The sequence below is a fragment of the Medicago sativa genome, chromosome 3 (genome assembly GCF_051527215.1).
Source record: "Medicago sativa cultivar Bolivia chromosome 3, Bolivia_mono, whole genome shotgun sequence".
NCBI lineage: Eukaryota > Viridiplantae > Streptophyta > Magnoliopsida > Fabales > Fabaceae > Medicago > Medicago sativa.
The window spans coordinates 98,820,818-98,839,977 of NC_140751.1; the positions used below are offsets into that span (position 1 = coordinate 98,820,818).

General features: G+C 32.0%; 3 protein-coding genes across 3 annotated transcripts; all 3 read right to left on the bottom strand.

The window, feature by feature from the left end:
- Nucleotides 1-3,660: 3,660 nt before the first annotated feature.
- On the bottom strand, nt 3,661-5,313 carry LOC146942729 (protein JINGUBANG-like). The gene has a single exon (XM_085756778.1). It carries the CDS (start codon nt 5,177-5,179, stop codon nt 3,800-3,802), a length of 1,380 nt encoding a protein of 459 aa, XP_085612904.1. The 5' UTR covers nt 5,180-5,313; the 3' UTR covers nt 3,661-3,799.
- Nucleotides 5,314-8,004: 2,691 nt separating this feature from the next.
- Nucleotides 8,005-9,494, bottom strand: LOC146942730 (E3 ubiquitin-protein ligase ATL42-like). The gene has a single exon (XM_085756791.1). The coding sequence runs from the start codon at nt 9,257-9,259 to the stop codon at nt 8,135-8,137; it is 1,125 nt and encodes a 374-aa protein (XP_085612917.1). The 5' UTR covers nt 9,260-9,494; the 3' UTR covers nt 8,005-8,134.
- Nucleotides 9,495-11,659: 2,165 nt separating this feature from the next.
- Nucleotides 11,660-15,778, bottom strand: LOC146942731 (carotenoid 9,10(9',10')-cleavage dioxygenase-like). The gene is made up of 13 exons (XM_085756792.1): nt 15,564-15,778; nt 15,331-15,471; nt 15,151-15,253; nt 14,273-14,532; nt 13,944-14,123; nt 13,758-13,836; nt 13,589-13,670; nt 13,268-13,330; nt 13,034-13,172; nt 12,453-12,708; nt 12,266-12,336; nt 12,007-12,162; nt 11,660-11,919 (listed from the first exon to the last, which is right to left on the bottom strand). The coding sequence occupies exons 1-13, from the start codon at nt 15,672-15,674 to the stop codon at nt 11,797-11,799; spliced, it is 1,764 nt and encodes a 587-aa protein (XP_085612918.1). The 5' UTR covers nt 15,675-15,778; the 3' UTR covers nt 11,660-11,796.
- Nucleotides 15,779-19,160: the final 3,382 nt, after the last annotated feature.

The window sequence follows — 19,160 nt, forward strand, 5'->3', positions numbered from 1 at the left end:
TCAGGCTCATCCTCAGTCAACAAATGTACGACGAAGATGACTCCACCTATTAAGGAATAAATGTACGACGAAGATGTTATTTTTAATGTTATTGGTACGACGAAGCAGATTTAGTTTTACCCCATTGTAAATTTATTATTATATTAATAAAATGTGATTATATATATATATATATATATATTACTTGTGTTCCTTTATTTTAGTTTTTATTTTCATTTATTTATATGAAATACAAAAATTCAAATAAAAAATGTGTATTAAAGAAATCTAACGTGAATCTAACGTGAATTTGAACAAAAACTAATAAAATCTAACGTGAATTCAAATAATTAAAATTGCGTATTCTAATAAAAACTAATTAAATCTAACGTGAATTTGAATAATTAAAATTGCGTAATGAATAAATAAATTCGAAAAGTGACTAAATAAGATAATTATCACATGACATTACATTACATTCCAGAATGTACCTTCCAACTACAACAATTGTCTTGCCCCTGAATGGGGTAAATTCAAACTTGCCAAACAACAGGACTCAAGCATTTTGCTCGACATTCATGCTTTCCTTTGAAAAGAATAAACTTTTGTCATGCTTGATTTAGATGATGGTATTCAAGTGTCAACGAAATGAGGTCCATTCCTTGACACTTAATACCATCATCTAAGCAAGCCTAACAAAAATTTAATCTTTTCAAAGGAAAAACATGAATGCCGAGCGAAATGCTCGAGTCCTCGCCGTTTGACAAGTTTGAATTACCCCATTTCAGAGGTAAGACAATTGTTGTAGTTGGAATGCACCTTACCCTAACTAATGACGATCTTTTGGCGGAATCAAGCTGTTGATGATATCTTCAGTTGATCTCAGCAACGTCACCTGCATATCGATCCACTGGAACTTGGTGCGCTCCCAAAACATGGTTGTCACGTTTTCGTCCTTCTTTAACTCCACCCAAGTGAATGATACCCTCCCCTCGTCGAGCGTTGGACGTTTATACCGGACGTGTTCCACCCTCCTTGTGTCTCTGGGGTTGACTCCTTGGTTGAATTCATTCAGTTGATCCTTGAGATCTCTTAACGTTACATCAAGGCACCGAACCTTCAACCTCTGAGATTCTCCGCCGTTGAATGTTGCATGAACGTCGATCCACCCGGCCATTGTTTCAAATCTACACACATAGAAATTAAAAATAATCAATGAAAAACCCATTTAAACACTTGTAGTGAAAATTTGACATAAACCCTAAAAATCCTAAACAAACCCTAAAAAATTTATAAAATTCGAAAAAAATTATAAATTCAATCAATATAACTTCATTATAACAGGTATTTATAATATATGTTAATAGCATTTCAGATCTACAACATAACTATATTAAAAACAAATATTCAAACCCTAAAAAATTAATAAAATTCGAAACAAAATTATAATTTTAAGCAATATAACTTCATTATAACAGGTATTCATAATATATGTTAATAGCATTTCAGATCTACAAACATAACTATATTAAAAACAAATATTCAAAATTTAATAATGGATTAAATATGTTTTTGATCCCTATAAATATGTCAACTTTTCGTTTTAGTCCCTCTAAAATTTTCCTTCAACTTTTAGTCCCTATAAAATTTTCAATCTTCACTTTTGGTCCCTCTTTTAAAGTAAACTCATATGTAGAATTCATATTATATAATAAAATTTTCCAGAAAAATTCAAAATATTATAAGAATCAAACCTAAAAAAATTCAGAATTTTTTAACAAAACATGAATTTAATATGAATTTTTATATTTTTTACGGTTAAAAATTCATATCTAATTTGTGTTTTGTTAAAAAATTCTAATTTTTTTTAGGAATTTTTTTTAGAATATTTTACACATTTGTGCACAATTTCATTAAAAAAATACAAAAATTAAATTAAAAATAGGGACCAAAAGTAGTAATTGAAAATTTTATAGGGACTAAAAGTCGAAGGAAAATTTTAGAAGGACTAAAACGAAAAGTTGACATATTTATAGGGACTAAAAGTATATTTAACCCTTTAATAATTAAACAACAACTAAAATTATAAACATATAAACACATATACTAACTAAAATGTATGACAATAGCATAAGTGATAACTTACTTGTGATTTAGTGGAAGAAAGTTTGGATGATTTGGTAGAGTTTTTTAGAGAGAGAGTGAAAATTTGAGAGAAAGATGGTGATGGTGAAGATGGAGACAGTGTCTGGATCACTTGAATATATCACGAACACAACGGTAGTTAACTGTCGCTGGAAGCCAACGGTTGTTAACCACCGGCGCTTATACCAGCGGTTGTTAACTACCGCTTAGGGTAAAAGCGTCATTTACTTGTGTCAATAGGAAGTATTCATTGTCAGAAAAACAATTTTTTTTTGTTACAGCTTCATTTTAGTATCAATAATCAATTTAATTTTAGTCATTTATAAAAAAATATTTAAAAATTAAATTTAGTATCAAAATACTTTCTTTAGCTATATATTGTTGTGGTCCTAAACCAAGGGGTCGAAGTTAAATGATTAATGAATTTCAGTTAAGAAGGAACTGTTCGTTTGGGACAAGTTTGAATTTTAGTTGAAACAATATATTCTTTTAATTTTAAGATAAAACTAAGGTGCATTTTCTCAAGAGGGGTTTTTCGTATGGTTATTCACATAATATACTCATCACTAACGATGATTTCTCAAATCTACAAATTTCTCATTGTATGTTATAAGCATAAAAAGTAAATTTTTAGCATAGAACCACACAAAAATCATATATAGAAATGCACATAAATTTTGTCTATAATTTTACTCATTTATATAATATTGTGGTCCTTAATCAAGGGGTTGAAGTTAAGTGATTAATGAATTTCTGTTAAAAACAAATCGTTTGTTCGAGACAGTCCGAGTTTAAATTTTAGTTGAAACAATCCTTATCAAACTTTACTTACAAATGCAGATTACTAGAGTTTTTTTCTTAGGAACCCTACGATTAAGAAAAATAAATAAATCTCACTGTCCTATATTTTTCTTAGGAGGCTAAGGTTCTCTAGAATTACCGCAAAGAAATTTCAAATTGGGCACTATTTTTTTTTTTTTTGGTGAACAATTGGGCACTATTTTTTATCCTTTATGTTTCTACAAGCATTTTTTTTACAATAAAAAAAACAAGCATAATTTGTTAGGAAATTCACATTTGGACGATAAAATCTATATGTTTTTATTTTTATTTTAATATGTACAGCTAAAATCATATTGAGAGATGTAGAATGTTTCTCTTTTGGGCTGTGCCTCTTCCGTTTCATAGGGGAGAGAAGACTATACAATTGTCCATTGATCAGTTACTTTGTTTACATCATTGTAAATTATCTTATGGAAAAAGCTATGTATAGCGAAAAATCATCTCACAACGGCATCCCGACATGTATTGTGGCCAAATTTGACTTTTATTCCCATGAATTATAGTCGAAGAATATTAGAAACACACTCTCTTACATACTCCTTTGAAGTTTGAACAATACTTTATTCTTTCAAATTCAATTATATATCTCACCATTTATATAATTAGTCCCACAAAATTGTGGATGGAACTTAAATTTAGTAGAATCTATCTAATATAATTTTCAACAAATAAAAGAGAGATTGTTCAAAAGAGTGAGATTGAAAATGTGCTTCATTTTGATTGATGGGATTCATGGAAGAAAAAGTGGTACTGGTTAGCATACATATATCATAAGATTAAGAACATAATGTAATAATAATAGAATAAAGATAATATAATAATATTATATCCTTTACTGAAAGGGACTACTACCCTGAAGTTTCTTCTCAACCCAAGAAGGTGACAAAACTGGACTCATATCATACTCCCTAATCTTCTTCACTCTCCCATCACACTTACTATTATCACCATCCAAACACACATTCTCATCCTCAGAAAAAACCTTAATCCTCCAAACCTTAAATGTTTGGTCCAAACTAGCACTGTAAACCAAAAACCCTACAACAACTTTCTCCATCTCAAGACAAGCAGCCAAACATCTAACAGGTCCTCTATGTCCATCCAAAACCATCAAACACTCATGATAACAACTATCTTCCTCTCTTCTCCACACTCTTATTGTTGTATCTTCTGATCCACTAAACACCATGTTCCCTACCGTTTCAACACAAAGTACCGCGAAACGGTGACCCTGCAAAAACCCTCCATGGTTGAATCTATAACACAACCTTTCCTTCTCCCAAAAATTTATCATTCCATCTGAACTTCCTGAGTAGAGGAAACAATGGTTGAATGAAGAACTCAATGCAAGTGTGTTAACTGGTGAATGTTGAAACTTCAGAGTCATTGTTAATGTGTGTGAGTTTTCTGTGTAGACCCTTCTCCATATTTTCACTGATCCATCAGAAGAACATGTGAAAACACAACCATCATCTTGGTTTACTAAGATAGAGTTTACATGATCTTCATGTGCTACAAATGAGTCGACGCATTTTCTATCAGAGATTCTCCAAGCTTTGACTGTTCTGTCGTGTGAGCCAGTGTATAAGAGTCCTTCTGAATGGTAATAAGCCATGCAAGAAACTAAATCTTTGTGTTTGTAATTGTGTGAGTTGTTGTTTTTTGTTCTGCTGAAGTTTAGAAAGGAGTTTTTGCTTCTTCTAGGAAGAGTAGCTACTTTCTTGGATTTGAAGTTTTCTGAGACGTTGAAGTTCCATATTCTGATTTTGTGATCTTTGTGTGAGGAGAAAACCATGTTGTTATAAGCTAAAATGGTGCGGATTTCACCGGAGTTTGATTTGAGATACCCTTTATCCATGCAATCTGGCTGCTTCCAAACACGAATTCGGCTACTGTTGGAGCCTGTAAAGATGAAACCCTTGGAAACTGCGATGGAGTAGATGTTTCCTTCGTGGCGGTGGAGGGAGGCGATGCAATGGTAGAGTAATGAAGGGGAAGGAGGTGGAAGAGAGGAAAGTGTCCACGGTGATTGTGGAAATGTGGTAGAAGGTCTTGGTGGACTAAATTGAATGTCTTGTTCATTTGATTCTCTGTGAGATTGGATTTGGACATGAAGATGAATGTTGGGGGATTCTTGTTGTTCTGTTTTTTCCTTCTCCATTAAGGTGAAGAGGGTTCTGTTGCCATAGAAATCCATGGCAATGGCATGCATAATGAGAACTGTATCTTGAATTTGTGGTACTTAAAAAGGCATTAGAATGGTTTGGTTGATGGGTGGTGTATTCATGAAGTATAAATGTTTTTCTAATTGTGCAATGAAACGAGTCTCTTTAACAAGCCGTTGTGTTGGGGTATGGCTAATAGTAGTATTTAATACAACCCTAAGTTTTGAAATCAGATTGCCTTCAGGCAAGAAATTGATTCACTCACAGATTTGACATATCCTGATCGTTAGATTGTGATTAGACAACTAAATTTTATCGCAGATTTTTTTTCTAAATAAACATACCGAACTTAAAGTTTGGACTATCAAATCTTGATTCAACGACTAGGAATGTACTGAATGCGTCAATTTCTTCACCGTAGACAATCGAAGTTCTAAGTTTTTAGCGATAATAGCAAGGTACTTCAACCGCTCTGGAGCAAAAGACGTTAGCACAATTTTTGGAATTCCGTAATCAAATATCTTGTGTTCTCTGTTCATGTTTTATATGTTTACTTTTAAATCCTAGTTCTAGGAGATTGCATCAGTCTTCTCATATTTGAGTTATCAAACTACTAATTTTTTTTATATATAAGAGTTAATTATCATATTTCGTTGTCTTTATGTTTTTAGAAAGACTTCAATCAATGAAGCATATGTTAGGAGTCCTATATATAATAAATACTCTATTCGTTTTAAAATGAGTGTCACTTTAAAAGAAAAAAAAATTGTTTAAAAATGAATGTAATTTTCAATTTTTTATGCAATATTAGCTATTTCTTTAGAAGTGTACCCTCCGATTGATATCATGTTCACTATTCTCAAAGCATGACTTTTACTTTAGTGGAAAACAAATCAATAATTAACATGAATAATTTGGTAAAATATCAATTTTTTCCTTTCAATCATTGCACTTCTTAATATGTGTGTAAAAACATTAAACGAAATTCATTTTGAAACGGATGAAGTAGATAAAAATGTTTAATATGGTATTTAAGTCATGAGCTTTCCCACTTAATATGGACTAATTTTGTGGATTCAAGTCTTCTGATATGCTCAAGTCCTAACAAGTAACAGCTACAAATGTGGCCTGCTCTAATGGCTATGCACACACAATTATTTTGCTTGAAGTAAGTCAAAGTATGAATAGGTATGGTGGATTTAATCATTATTGTCAAGCAGGCCAGCTTCAAGAGTGACAGGCTTTTTAATTCTATTAATATGGCTGGTAGAGTTTTGATGTTTAGTATTAAATTTTGGAGCTTTACTTGTTCTGCAAAATTACTCAACATTATATATATTATCATCACAAGAACAAGGATCTCGGGTGGGAAGCAGGTTATGGGGCTAAATCAATGCAAAAGTTTGGTGGTTTGGTTGCAATTGAGATTATAGTGTCCAACAACAGTGACAGTTGGCTGCAATTGATGCAAGGGAACACCAATTAATTGCCTCTTCATTGTCTTCAATTGTTTTTCTGCAAGAGGAAGGAAGGGTAGTATAGTACTAGTACGTAACACAGACAGGGAATTCTGATAAGATACCTGTATTGTAGGACAAATAAATTCTTATAAATTTCGAATTTAATACATTTTTTTATGTAGGTTTTCTTTGGTTGGTTTAATTTTTTTTGAGAGGAAAAGAGAGGGGTGCAATATTATTCCAAAGTCAATTATAGCTCTCCTCTAAGGGTGGAAGATTTAGAGGGATGAAGATTAGGGATGTACAAAATTAGTCATTTTCGTGAACATGTCCCGACCCGTACATTATGGGTTGAGCATGACCCTAACCCAAAAAAGGTGGACAAAAGGGTATCCAATGGAATGAGGATCCAAATTGACACGCGGGTCATCCTTCGTTTCCATTAGTTTGTGAGGACACAAGGTTTTTTTTTTTTATTTGTAACTAGTCTCATATTGATCTCATTCTATTGAGACAACACATTCGACAATATATGTTGTTTTATTGGATTTATTGGGCGTGGCTTGTTTTATTATGTCATATTATTGAGCCAAAGTTTATCCCCGTGTAATTGAAACTTTGAAAGTAGTTTGTATTTTAGAATATAGTAGTTGCATTGCATCTTGATTCTTGTGTTAATATAAGAGTGAATAGTTATTTAAAATAAATTTGAAAAAATATTGTTATGTTAGAGTATTGTGTTAGTAAAAATGTATTACTATTTGGTGACTTGAGATCAACCGATCTTCTTTTGTATGAATTTATTCTTATTGAATTGGTACCTCATCGGATTTAATCGGGTTAAAGAACGGGTTCAAACTTAAAAAGTTGGTCTGATATATTGTTAGGGCATAATAAGAGACATGCACAACCCGACCTAACCCGTCATTCGTAAACCCTAGTCAAAATTTTGTTTTAAATTTGGACTTTAATAGTATTTTATCTAATATGACATTAAATACTACATGTTAAACCCTTTGGAAATCTATGAATGATGCTATATTTTTTTATATAACAATTGGCTAGTTGGGCATTGTCATAATTCAAAATCATTCATTGGTTCACCAGATTATGGGACATGACTCTAAACAAAACAAAAATTAGAGATGTTATTACTCCTTGAATAATCTCAGTTGTTGATTTGAGATTAGACGGTTCAAATTACAGTCAATTTCACAAAGTTGATGGTCTCAACAGTCAATTCAGATCGGAGGACAGCCAAGACAAATAGCGTGTGACTTATTGTAATCCAAATTGATTAATGTGCCATCGCACTCCTAATTGTTTTTTGCAAACAGTGACATTATTATGATAACGAGATGATGATTCCCCACACTTTACTCCTAATCAAAAACTTAGAAGAACAAAAGGAATGATACAGTATATCTTTACTACTACATATTCATAAACCACACTTTTGCATGCTATATTATAAGATTGTAATCCTCTAGTAAGTATATTTTATCTGATTAAACCGACAATGAATCAAAATGTACACAATGATCAAACGTTTGAAACTAAATGTTTATGTTGTTGTAATTGAGCAGAGTTTGTTTCTTGTCTTGCAAACCATTGAACTGTTCTCCTTGCAATTGGCATCCAAATCCTCCACATCCTCTCATCACTTCCATTCTCCCCGCTTCTTCTGCTGATTTCGACAAACCTTGGAACTTTTGATATCTCAGACATACTCCTCTTCTCACCAGGATTCAATGCTGTAAACGAATTTTCTTCTTCATCAGAATGAACACTTGAAATTCCATGAAATTCAGGAGAGAATCTCGTGCTTGACATATCATGAAGCATTTCACTGTTCAATGATAACAAATCTGAAGAATTAAGATCACTCCACCTACTCCTTGTAACAACATCAGAGATTAATATTTTATGATTAATCATATGCAAAGGTTGTTCTTGCTTCCACTTTGTAACATTGCTGCTTCCACTTTCTTCATGATCAAGAAGAACAAGTTCATGTTCTTGTTCTTCTTTTTTGTTCTTTCTTTGTGACGGTTGTCTCTGAATAAAGATTTCAAGATTTGGGTCCTCGCTTAAATTTGAAGGGACTCTTAAGAATCTTGAGCTGAATGAAAAAGTGAAGTTTCTGATGTCACTTTCTTCAACTATGTACCTGCAAAGAGGACAAGTAGAGTGACTTTCAAGCCACTTGTCAATACAATTCATGTGAAAAGCATGCTTGCATTTCGGCAACAATCTCAGAATCTCTTCGTCTTCAAATTTCGATAAACAAACGGTACATTCTAAGCCTTGTTTGGATCCTTTTAAAGAAGAGAATTTGAAGAAAGGAAGTGTTTCAATTACTTTTTGTTCAACGCCAGAATTTATAGACCTCGATCGAGTTTGTCCTAGATTGTTTTGAAGATTAAGAGAGTTTGGGTTTAGAAGATGAACAGGAGTAACACGACAGAATTTGACATATACAAGTAAGATAAAAGTTATGAAAAACATTATGGAAAGTACTATTATTACAACACCTTTACTTGGAGTAACACCTTTTGGTAACTCTGCCATGTTCTGTGTTTCTCTATTTTCTTGGCCTTGAGTGTTTAAGACCAGTGAAAGAACCATAATTAGTATTAGAAAATGGTTTCTATTACTATTAAACATGTTATATCTTCTGGAGTATTGTGTATATGATTAAGGGTTTTTCTCTCTGGATTTATCCCTACTTAAGCATATTTGGCATGGTATCTCCAGTGGTGTACTAGTATGTATGATGAATGAAGACAATTTCAAAAGCTTTGAACTTTGTCTTTTGATTTTTGTAGTAATTTATTGTTAATAGTCCCCACCCTGATATGATATGATAACTTTACCTGTTTGTTGGTTTTGTTGTAGTGCTTGTCTTGGACAATTAATTAATAATATCTTGTATTTAAACAAGACAAATTTTGCATCAGCTGAGAGCTATATCTCTTGCTAAGACACATTTTTCATGGTTGACATATTATATTATTATCAATTTATTATACAAAATAAATGGCATTATCGTGCATAGTTTGTTTTTATCAAAAACTGTCCTAGTTAAGCACTTGTTGAATCTCTTTTATTTTCATTTTTAAATGGAGATTTTTATTTGCTTGAGCTATCAACTCCTTTTAATTTTACTACTTAATGCAAGTTTGTAATCATATATTTAGTTTGACGAAATCAATGTGACACGTAATTTTGTTGAAGCTTTAAAATGTAGTTTTTATCAAAATTACAATGACTCATTGTAACTTTGTCATTGAGGTTTACTCGGTTAACCCTTACCCTCAATTCTGGTTCCAGTGGCAGCTTAGAACCAAATTTTGACTTGGCTTTTGACAAACACAGGCGAATCAATCCACATGTCATTAACAGGCTGATACAAGAAAATAATTTTTTTCAGAACTTTGATTCAGACTCAGTATTGAAAACACAAACACAAGATACCAATAAAGCCTGTGGAGTCTGCCAATGGATTCTTAGGTCAAGAATAAAAAATGAATGAAGTATAAACAAAATATGAATATGAGAGATAAAGTTGTCACAAAAGTTGTCAAAAAAACACCAATAAAAGAGAAAAGAGAAAGTAGATGGATTGACAGAAGTTACTTCTAACAGTTAGCTAAGTCATAAGTTGGAAGTAGATAGTTTTTCCATATTTGTCCATTATTTATACTTGAATAGAAGGCAAGCGGATAACAAACTGCGTCTCTAGGCCTTTTTGAATGGCAAAACTAATCCTCGTAAACACAACATTCATGGACCATTATAAATGTATTTTATTTTCATCGTATTCTACTTCATTATTTTATCTTATTTTAAATAATTTAGGTAATAAAATTTAAAATTAATTGTTTTATTCTATTTCAGTTTGTTTCATTTCATTTATTTCAATCACTTAATTCTTTGTTCAAAAAGAAAAATATACTATATAATTCCATTTATTTCAATCACTCGGAATATTTTGTTGGGTTCCAAAGAGCAACATATTGTTGGGTCCCTAAGTTGCGTATGGCCAAGGACCTACTTGGACCATTATAATAAGTTACTGATATATATGAACCAAATAATTTCGAAATGACAACGACGGTTATATCTAAACTGGTAAAATTGATTGCATTATGTATTGACTACGAAGCTTTAGGTTTGATGATAACTTGTATTCTTTACTAAGTTGGTCATACGTAAGTATCAATAACGATAGGGCGTTCTAACATGTCTTAACCTTTATAATTTGGCAACCTCGTATGTTCCATTTTTTTAAGAATCTTTGATATTTTATTTGTTGCATAAGAAATATGAGGTAGAAGTATTGAATTAGATAGAAAAATGAAGGTGGAATAATATATAAGTAAAAAGACCCATAAATCTATTGTCCGAAAGTCTTTGATGAAAATGTGGTGTCTCTCTCATTTGCGAACTTTGTTTTTGGCCCAATGTGGATGATTTCCCAGGCTCTCATCATAACTAAACAGTGGTCTCAGAGTCGATGGTTTATAAGAGGACCAACTCCTTGGATCGAAAGTTTTCCTGACAATGGTGGTCATGTGGTGTGTCATGTTGATGCATCGACAAGAGCGTTACGGTGATGCGTGTATATGTGAATGAGAAAACCGGTTATCATCACTTGTGTGAGTTTGAAATTTAGAGGATGCAATTAGACATCTTAAAAGAAATAACCCTACTCTGAACACTACTTCGAAAGGAATAAACGAGACAAATGAAGAAAGGAGAACGTTCAAACTTTTTAGAAAAATACACTATCAATTTATTGACTTCTTGACCTATTAGCAAATGTACCACTACGTATTTACAGGTACACGGCACAGCTTGATAAAAGTTTATATTGTTCTTCATTATATTGAAATTCTCGGTTTTACTTTCTTCCTTTTTTTTTTTTTTACTACTGTTGGTTGATGGTTTGTTTTCTGGTTTTGAATAGTTAGTTAATTATGCTCTTGTATCAACGGTTTTGGTTATTCTCATCACTTGCAATTATTGTTATTAATCCATAACAACATACAATGAGAAACACTATGAATCGTAAAATCCATGAACAAATGGATGAATGAAGTTTATTTAGTTACTCTACTAACACAATTGCTCCATTTTCAAAATCTAGCAATATGATCTCAGATTTTAAGGCATATATGTTGATGTATAAACAAATCTTTTTAATAATAATCCTGGAAGGAGATTGGCATGAAGGCTCCATGAAACCCATATGGAACTCTGCAAGACATTTCAATTTTGGCAACCGTATCGCTAGAAAAATTCTTTGTATCGATTATATGAACCTGAAAGAAAATCGATAAATGTGTTAATAACTATTCTGATTCTCAACATGTGTAATTAATTTCAAGAATACAAGCTACTCAACCTACTTGAGATGTGTTAGTATCTTCATTGTGAACAAAAGTAATGATCCAACCATCATCTTCTTCGACACCTTCATCTCTAGGCACAAAGGCAGCCCCATTGCAAAATGTATTCTTCTCAAACATATGGTATTCCATCCTTATAGGTTCGTCTTTTTCTCTCTGCTTCACAAAATCTAAGTTATGACATTGATAATAATGCTACTAAGGAATTATATGAAATTACCACTAGGAAAAGGAAATGTTAATTATAGCATCCTTTTACCTTTGACATAGATAATTCTGCACATGATTCTTCTAAGTATAGCTTAGCTAGACCTCTATATTTTGGCACATCTAAATAACACAAGAACAAAACCATATTATAAATATTTATATAGAAAGTACGAAAGGCTAATTACATGTTACAATTCTCTGGATAAAGAATAAACTGATACTTCATTGTTAATTACCTTGAGTGGTAGAGCTTGCAATAGGATCAACTACTTGTGTGTATGCATATCTATGCTTAACACCAACAAAGTTTTCATTGATCATAGGAAAATCCATATAAACTGGTTTGTCACCACAAAGATCTTTCTCCTTAACCTCTCCAGTTTGCATATTCAATCGCCATTCATGACAACGAGATAACCACTCAAATTCTTTTGAACTCGGATCAGGTTCAGGAATTAAGGAATCAAGAGATCTGCAGCCCCTCACTACAACCTGTTGATCCACACAATTAGACATGCCTTCAAAATTTAATGCAGCCCTTTTATTCTAATAATAACCAATATATGATTTGAGCCTTTTGAATTAACTTATTTGAATTTATCTACTAACATAATTATATGCAAGATTGTTTGGAAGAGCTTATGGAAACAACTTTTAACATGTATGTAAGCAGTTTTTACCTTATTTTAACTTATATGAAAAAGATTTGTCTTTATCTATCTTTTGTTATACGAATAACTTACGCGTAAACGCTAATTAAGTTGCTTATCCAAACAGCACCGAATCATTTATATAGTACTTCAGGTTAACAACTTGCCTCATCTCCATCCTCAAAAGAATTGACAATGTGAAATGTGCAATTAGGTTCCACCTCAAACCATTTGATTGAGTTAGCATTGCCATAGCGTGGCATTACCCCAATCCTTGCATATTCTTTCCTATCATACTTTATTAATCTACACAGAGACAAGAGATTCTGAGTAACAAGAACTTTTCTATGCCCTAAACATGAATAAACTAAATAGAAGGCATTCAGTTCATATGTACTCACTGGCCTCCTCTTAGAAGTCTGTTTAGATCAATGGTTAGTGGAAAATCCATGATCACATTGTACCTGCAAAAAAATTTCCCATAAAAAACATATTTTACATTGCATTTTTTTTTGGTCAAATGCGTATGTATTTTATATCGGGCATAACTGATATGTACAAAACCTACATATAAAGTGACTTGCGTTGTTTTTTCAAGATCTTAATTATAACTCGAATTTTTTTTAATACACCTTCTCGCCCTATGAACTAGTTTTGTAATATGAAGATTTAGTATTCTTAGAAATAGTAACGACAAAGCAGCATAATCGTCAATAATCTACCTTTGTGTAACACCTATGTCATGGCAAAGACTACACCTGTTTAGTTTGATATCAACTTTATGAACCAATTTCTTTCCATCGGCTGAAAAAAAAAATAATGTCAAAGTAATTAATATTAAAAAATTATTTGTTGTTCAACTTTTTTCTTTAACAAAGCACAAGAGCATACCAGAAATAATTCCAACCACGGCAAAAGGTTTAACTGGTTCCACACCTAATGTAACTAGCTCCCCTGTAATTGGAGCTTTCTGTGATATGATACATCAAAAAGAATTAATTTGAGAGTGAACAAACAATAGTAGAGAGCAAAAAGTGTTGATTTGCAAAGTAAATATAATAGGTAAACCAAAAAAACCTTTGGATGGCTGGTAAAAGGTCGATTCCAAGCTGCACTGAGTTCCCAATTGTTTAAAGTTTTCAAGGAAAAAATATCAATCTCTTGTGGCATGTGACTTTCAGCAACTGAGTAAAACTTTCCTGAATGCTCAAACACATTGGTGTTGCTAATGTATTTGTTTACTTTGCCAGATCTCAACTGTTAAGTCCACAAGATTTAACCAAATGAGTTCATAATACCGTCTTTAAGGGACCGGCATCATTCAATTTAAGGGACTAAATTGCTGTTTCGTAATTTTAGAGGACTAAAATGACTAATTCTAACGAAAAATGAATTAGGAAGCTGACCCAGTTGAAGAGATAAGCAGACAAAATGGCGAGTGAATTGCCATCTATGGCAGGCAGAAACAATGGTTTGTTTCTTTGTTTTTCAAGTTTGTATGTTTCCGTTTCAACGTGCTTGTTGTTATAGAGGACTGTCCAACTTCCATGATTTGATTTTTTAAAATACAATGCATGAAGCATTCCTTCTCCTTCCACCCAAATATGACTTGATCTACCAAAGATAGAATTTGTTGATTTCAGTCCTCCAAAAAGTGGATTTGGTCCTGCACATTATATATCAATGTAGCCATTAGCAATACATATATTAAGTGTCAGGCTTATGGCGTTCAAAAAAATATATTACAGTGACTAAAACTCAAACTCGTTATATTTGTATGGACTAAATTCATATTTAAGCTCATATATAAAAAGATAGCTTATATAACTTCGATTTAGATTCTTGCTGCAATTGTTTAACGCAATTATTGTCCAATCGAAATAAACGATCGAGGTTGTTTTATTGTGAGAAATCAAGTTTAAAATATGAACTGTCCGATCTCAAATCAATGGTTGAAAAGCACCTAAAAACACTATAACAATGAATACAGGTCCATCTAAGTTGACCGGCTAAAAAATAAAAATCCAAGTATCATGCGTTTGTGTTGTTTTTATCAACAATATTGTAGATTATATAATGACAAAAATTGCATAAGAAATGTCAAGTTCCTTCTCTCGTGTCCTAGGGAATGGAGTTTATCGCATCTGTTTACCCTTGAATTGATCATCAAGCTAGTAACTTACTATGCTTCATGTCACATCATCCCTTTGATTATATACTATCTAAAAATGTAACTACTAACTAGAAATTATATATGTTGCGTTAATGTATATATCATGCTGACCATTTCTAATGTAGACACCCTCTGGAAAATCATTAGGAATTCGTCCATGGATGCAAGTCACAAGTATGGCTTCCTCCAACTCTTCCACAGGAGCAAAGTTACTCTACAGCACATTGAACAGGTAATGAATATATAGAACAAAATTTAAAATTCAAAAGAACACAATTTATACATATATACCTTAGATGGAAGCAATGGCTTGTCGATGAATTCAAAGAACGAATCCACAAAAACGTCAATCAATTTAGCCACAGTATTTTTCATAGTTTTGGGAACATCAATTTTCAAGGAGACTTCAGGTAGAGCTGGTCTCTTGTTCGACTGCTCAGTGAGTTAATTAGCATATCATATTCAGCCAGTGAAAAATGTGTTAAAACAAAAAAAAAAAAAAAAAAAATTAAATGCATGCTTACCTTAAAAATAGAGAAGAGTGGAATATTGTTATAGTGACGAGATCCTTTCTGAATGCAACAATTTACTATAAATCCATTATTATTGTATGAAATGGCCATAGCCTTATACATGTGGGTTAGTTAGCAGGTTGTTGTTTCTATATATAGTATGGTGGGCACTAAATTCTGTTTTATAAGGTTTGGGGTGCTCAGCAGCTTGACAGTATGAGTGCGACTGGAGTTGGACTATTGAAGTAAAGGCTTTATTTTCATTTCTTTGAAATAAAAATAAAAAATGGATAATAGTGATAATATCGACTTTGTCAAAGAGGTAAGTAAAGTCATATAAAATATTGTACAAAATAAGAAAGACTTGTCAAATAATATTTCGTTCGAGATTTAAAGTTCATAAAAACAATTTATAAATTTATTGATCATTTGATCTCAACCAATTGATTTTACTTTTCATTTTGGATTGGACACTAATAAGATTATACACTTGAGAAAAGAAGAAGAAAAAAAAAGATTAAAAAATTGAATGTGATGTGATTAATTATGGAGAGGGAAAAAAACAAGGTAGATGTAAAATAAAAAAAGCATAAACATGAGTTTACATCTAGAAAAGAGACGCATCTCTATGCACTAGTAGGTGAAATCAGGTTTTTGGCTTTATTTGGAGCTTTCAACACATTCGAATATTCCTTTTAAGCAATCTTTTATTTTTTTCGCAGAAGCAAAGTTAATTAATCAACTAACAGCCATAAGCTATGCGCAAAAAGTTTACAAGATCAATGAATCCACCAAGAACAATTTGATATTAAAAACAGCAGCTCAATAATACAACAGCTCGAGACAAGGATTCACCAACACAGTCGGAACTAATTAAAGTGAATACCCCACAACCAGTTACTTTATGACTAGCAACAGTTTAGAGCATCGTCATGGCCTCTACAATGTTGAGTCCTTCACTTAGTTAACAAAAAGTTAAATAAACTTCTTGTTAGAACAGCAAAAATAATAGAAGAATAAAAGAAACAAAAATCAAAAGACAATGTGACAATCTTTGTTTACATTAGATCTATCGAAATGGGTTTAGTCCGTATAGACTGGTCCACCAAGCCTGATAAATTGTAGGGTTTGAGTCTTAAATTTTGAGCCTAAGGCTTAGCCCGTATGGGATGGTTCACCAAGTATGATAAATTGTAGAGTTGGAGCCTTACATTTTGGGTCCAAATTTTTCTAGGGTTTTTTTCTCCTGACCCTAAATAGCCTGTTATCCTATGAAACTCGAATACATAGTACGGGTGCGAGTACGATATAGATACGCGGATATGCAATTTTTAAAAATATTTAGGATACTATACAACTAAGATACGTTAACAATTTTTTTAGTGAAACTTATATGCATGTAAAATATGTTAGAATCGACTTGAGACCTTGTTGAGGAGTACACTCCAAGGCTTAAGCCAACACCATCATATGTCAACCCAAGTGGGTTGTTAACGAAAGTATGACTAAAAGAACTTAAAACAAGTTTTGTCTAATTTTGATCGGTTGAGTCTCATCTCTCATTGCATGCATCCCCCAAAAAACACAACTTGTATGTATGGTTCATTGAAAGACAATTCAACCGATTCACATTTCAAATTGAAAAATTTACATCTTCATTGAATTCTCACAATATTGTCTCATGTTTTTTTACCCTTCATTTTTCCTTGAATACGTATCAATGAAGTATCTTATAATGGGATGGGTAGTCCGCTTTGGCAGCTTTAGTTTATGCAGTGTGATCTATGTTGCCTACATCTGCAACTATAGGGCAACTATAGTTTGTATATTTCTTGAGTGAATTAGAGTTTATAGTGTTACAAGCAATATATAGGATTATGATCCAACTTACAAAAATACCTCTGAAATGCCCTTTGTCTCAATTATGTGTCTATATAATGGCCATACTCAACAATCTCCACCTTGAGGAATATCAAGCTCCTATGAAGATTTCATGTACACATCCTAAAAACTGGGAGTACACCTCCTACTTAACACCGAGAAACATGTAATAAGTTTAAGCAATGCTTGAATATCACTTGTGACTGGCTTGATCAGGATATGAATTGCATTCTCTGAAGTACTCCCTCCGGTCCTATTTATAAGAGAAAATTGGGTCAACAAAAGTTGATGTATCTAGTTAAAAATTCAGTCCAATTACATTAACTTTTGTTGACTTAATTTTCTCTTATAAATAGGACCGGAGGAAGTATGAACTTTTTCAAGTAATATACGTCAAGATGCAAATAACTCTCTGATCTTATGTGTCTATACATGAGTCATTTTTTTATCCAAATTATAAGTCAAAGATTTCATGTCGTGAATTGATTATTTTACTTCTAACCCTTAAATAAAAAATAATAATTTTCAAAGACAATTTAATGTAATTAGGTGATATTTAAAATAAAATATCATAATTGTAGTACTTAGTGTTTTTATTGATTTAGGTGATTTTTTTTTCTTCCTCTAATAACGCGTCACTAGATAAAGCAATTAGTCGTTAAGCTTCCCCATTAGTAGATCAACTTACAAGTTCAGAAAAGGGTAAAGGAATTGAAAATATTGTCGTGTTTAGAAATAGGGTTAAATATGTTTTTAGTCCCTATAAATATGTCAACTTTTCGTTTTAGTCCCTCTAAAATTTTCCTTATACTTTTAGTCCCTATAAAATTTTCAATCACTACTTTTGGTCCCTATTTTTAATTTAATTTTTGTATTTTTTAATGAAATTGTGCAGAAATGTGTAAAGTATTCTAAAAAAATTTCCTAAAAAAAATTAGAATTTTTTAACAAAACACAAATTAAATATGAATTTTTAACCGTAAAAAATATAAAAATTCATATTAAATTCATGTTTTTTTAAAAAATTCTGAAATTTTTTTGGAGTGATTCTAATAATATTTTGATTTTTTCTGGATACTTTTATTAAATAATATGAATTCTAAATATGAGTTTACTTTAAAAAAGGGACCAAAAGCGAAGATTGAAAATTTTATAGGGACTAAAAGTTGAAGGAAAATTTTAGAGGGACTAAAACGAAAATATGACATATTTATAGAGACCAAAAACATATTTAACCCTTAGAAATATGATACTAGTTCACCATTGGATAGTGTTATGGAAAGGATATGATATTAATTTAGCATATTACAAGGGAATGAATGAATCTTCTTCCATTGACAAATTATATTGTTTGTGATCCCTAATTATCAGGTGGGGACGAGAGCATAATAGAATTGGGAAAATTTAGAAATAGGACCCACCGCTAGTGCTATGATGAAAATCAAAGACTACTCATGAAAAGAAACACAGACACACACGGCAGCCTCTTAATTAACTTTCACGTGCCTCTAATCTAGTGGCGTACTTAGCAGAGATTGTAAAGAGAACGATTATGAGCTTCGTGTAACAATAACCAAACTATTACTATTATGATTTTATGAGTCATACTCCCTCCGTCTCACAATAATTGTCACTTTAGCATTTTTTCCTTGCCTCAAAATAATAGTCACTTTAGAATATCAATGCATCATTTATTACTTTTTTCCACCACCATACCCTTATTTATTG

Excerpts from the sequence above, each read along its gene's own strand:
- LOC146942730 (XM_085756791.1), bottom strand. The coding sequence starts at position 9,259 with ATGTTTAATAGTAATAGAAACCATTTTCTAATACTAATTATGGTTCTT.
- LOC146942729 (XM_085756778.1), bottom strand. The coding sequence starts at position 5,179 with ATGCATGCCATTGCCATGGATTTCTATGGCAACAGAACCCTCTTCACC.
- LOC146942731 (XM_085756792.1), bottom strand. The coding sequence starts at position 15,674 with ATGTATAAGGCTATGGCCATTTCATACAATAATAATGGATTTATAGTA. Across the intron at positions 13,173-13,267 it reads AGACTTCTAAGAGGAGGCCA|ATTAATAAAGTATGATAGGA; the intron begins GTGAGTACATAT and ends GTCTCTGTGTAG. Across the intron at positions 12,709-13,033 it reads CTTTTGAGGATGGAGATGAG|GTTGTAGTGAGGGGCTGCAG; the intron begins GCAAGTTGTTAA and ends GTGGATCAACAG.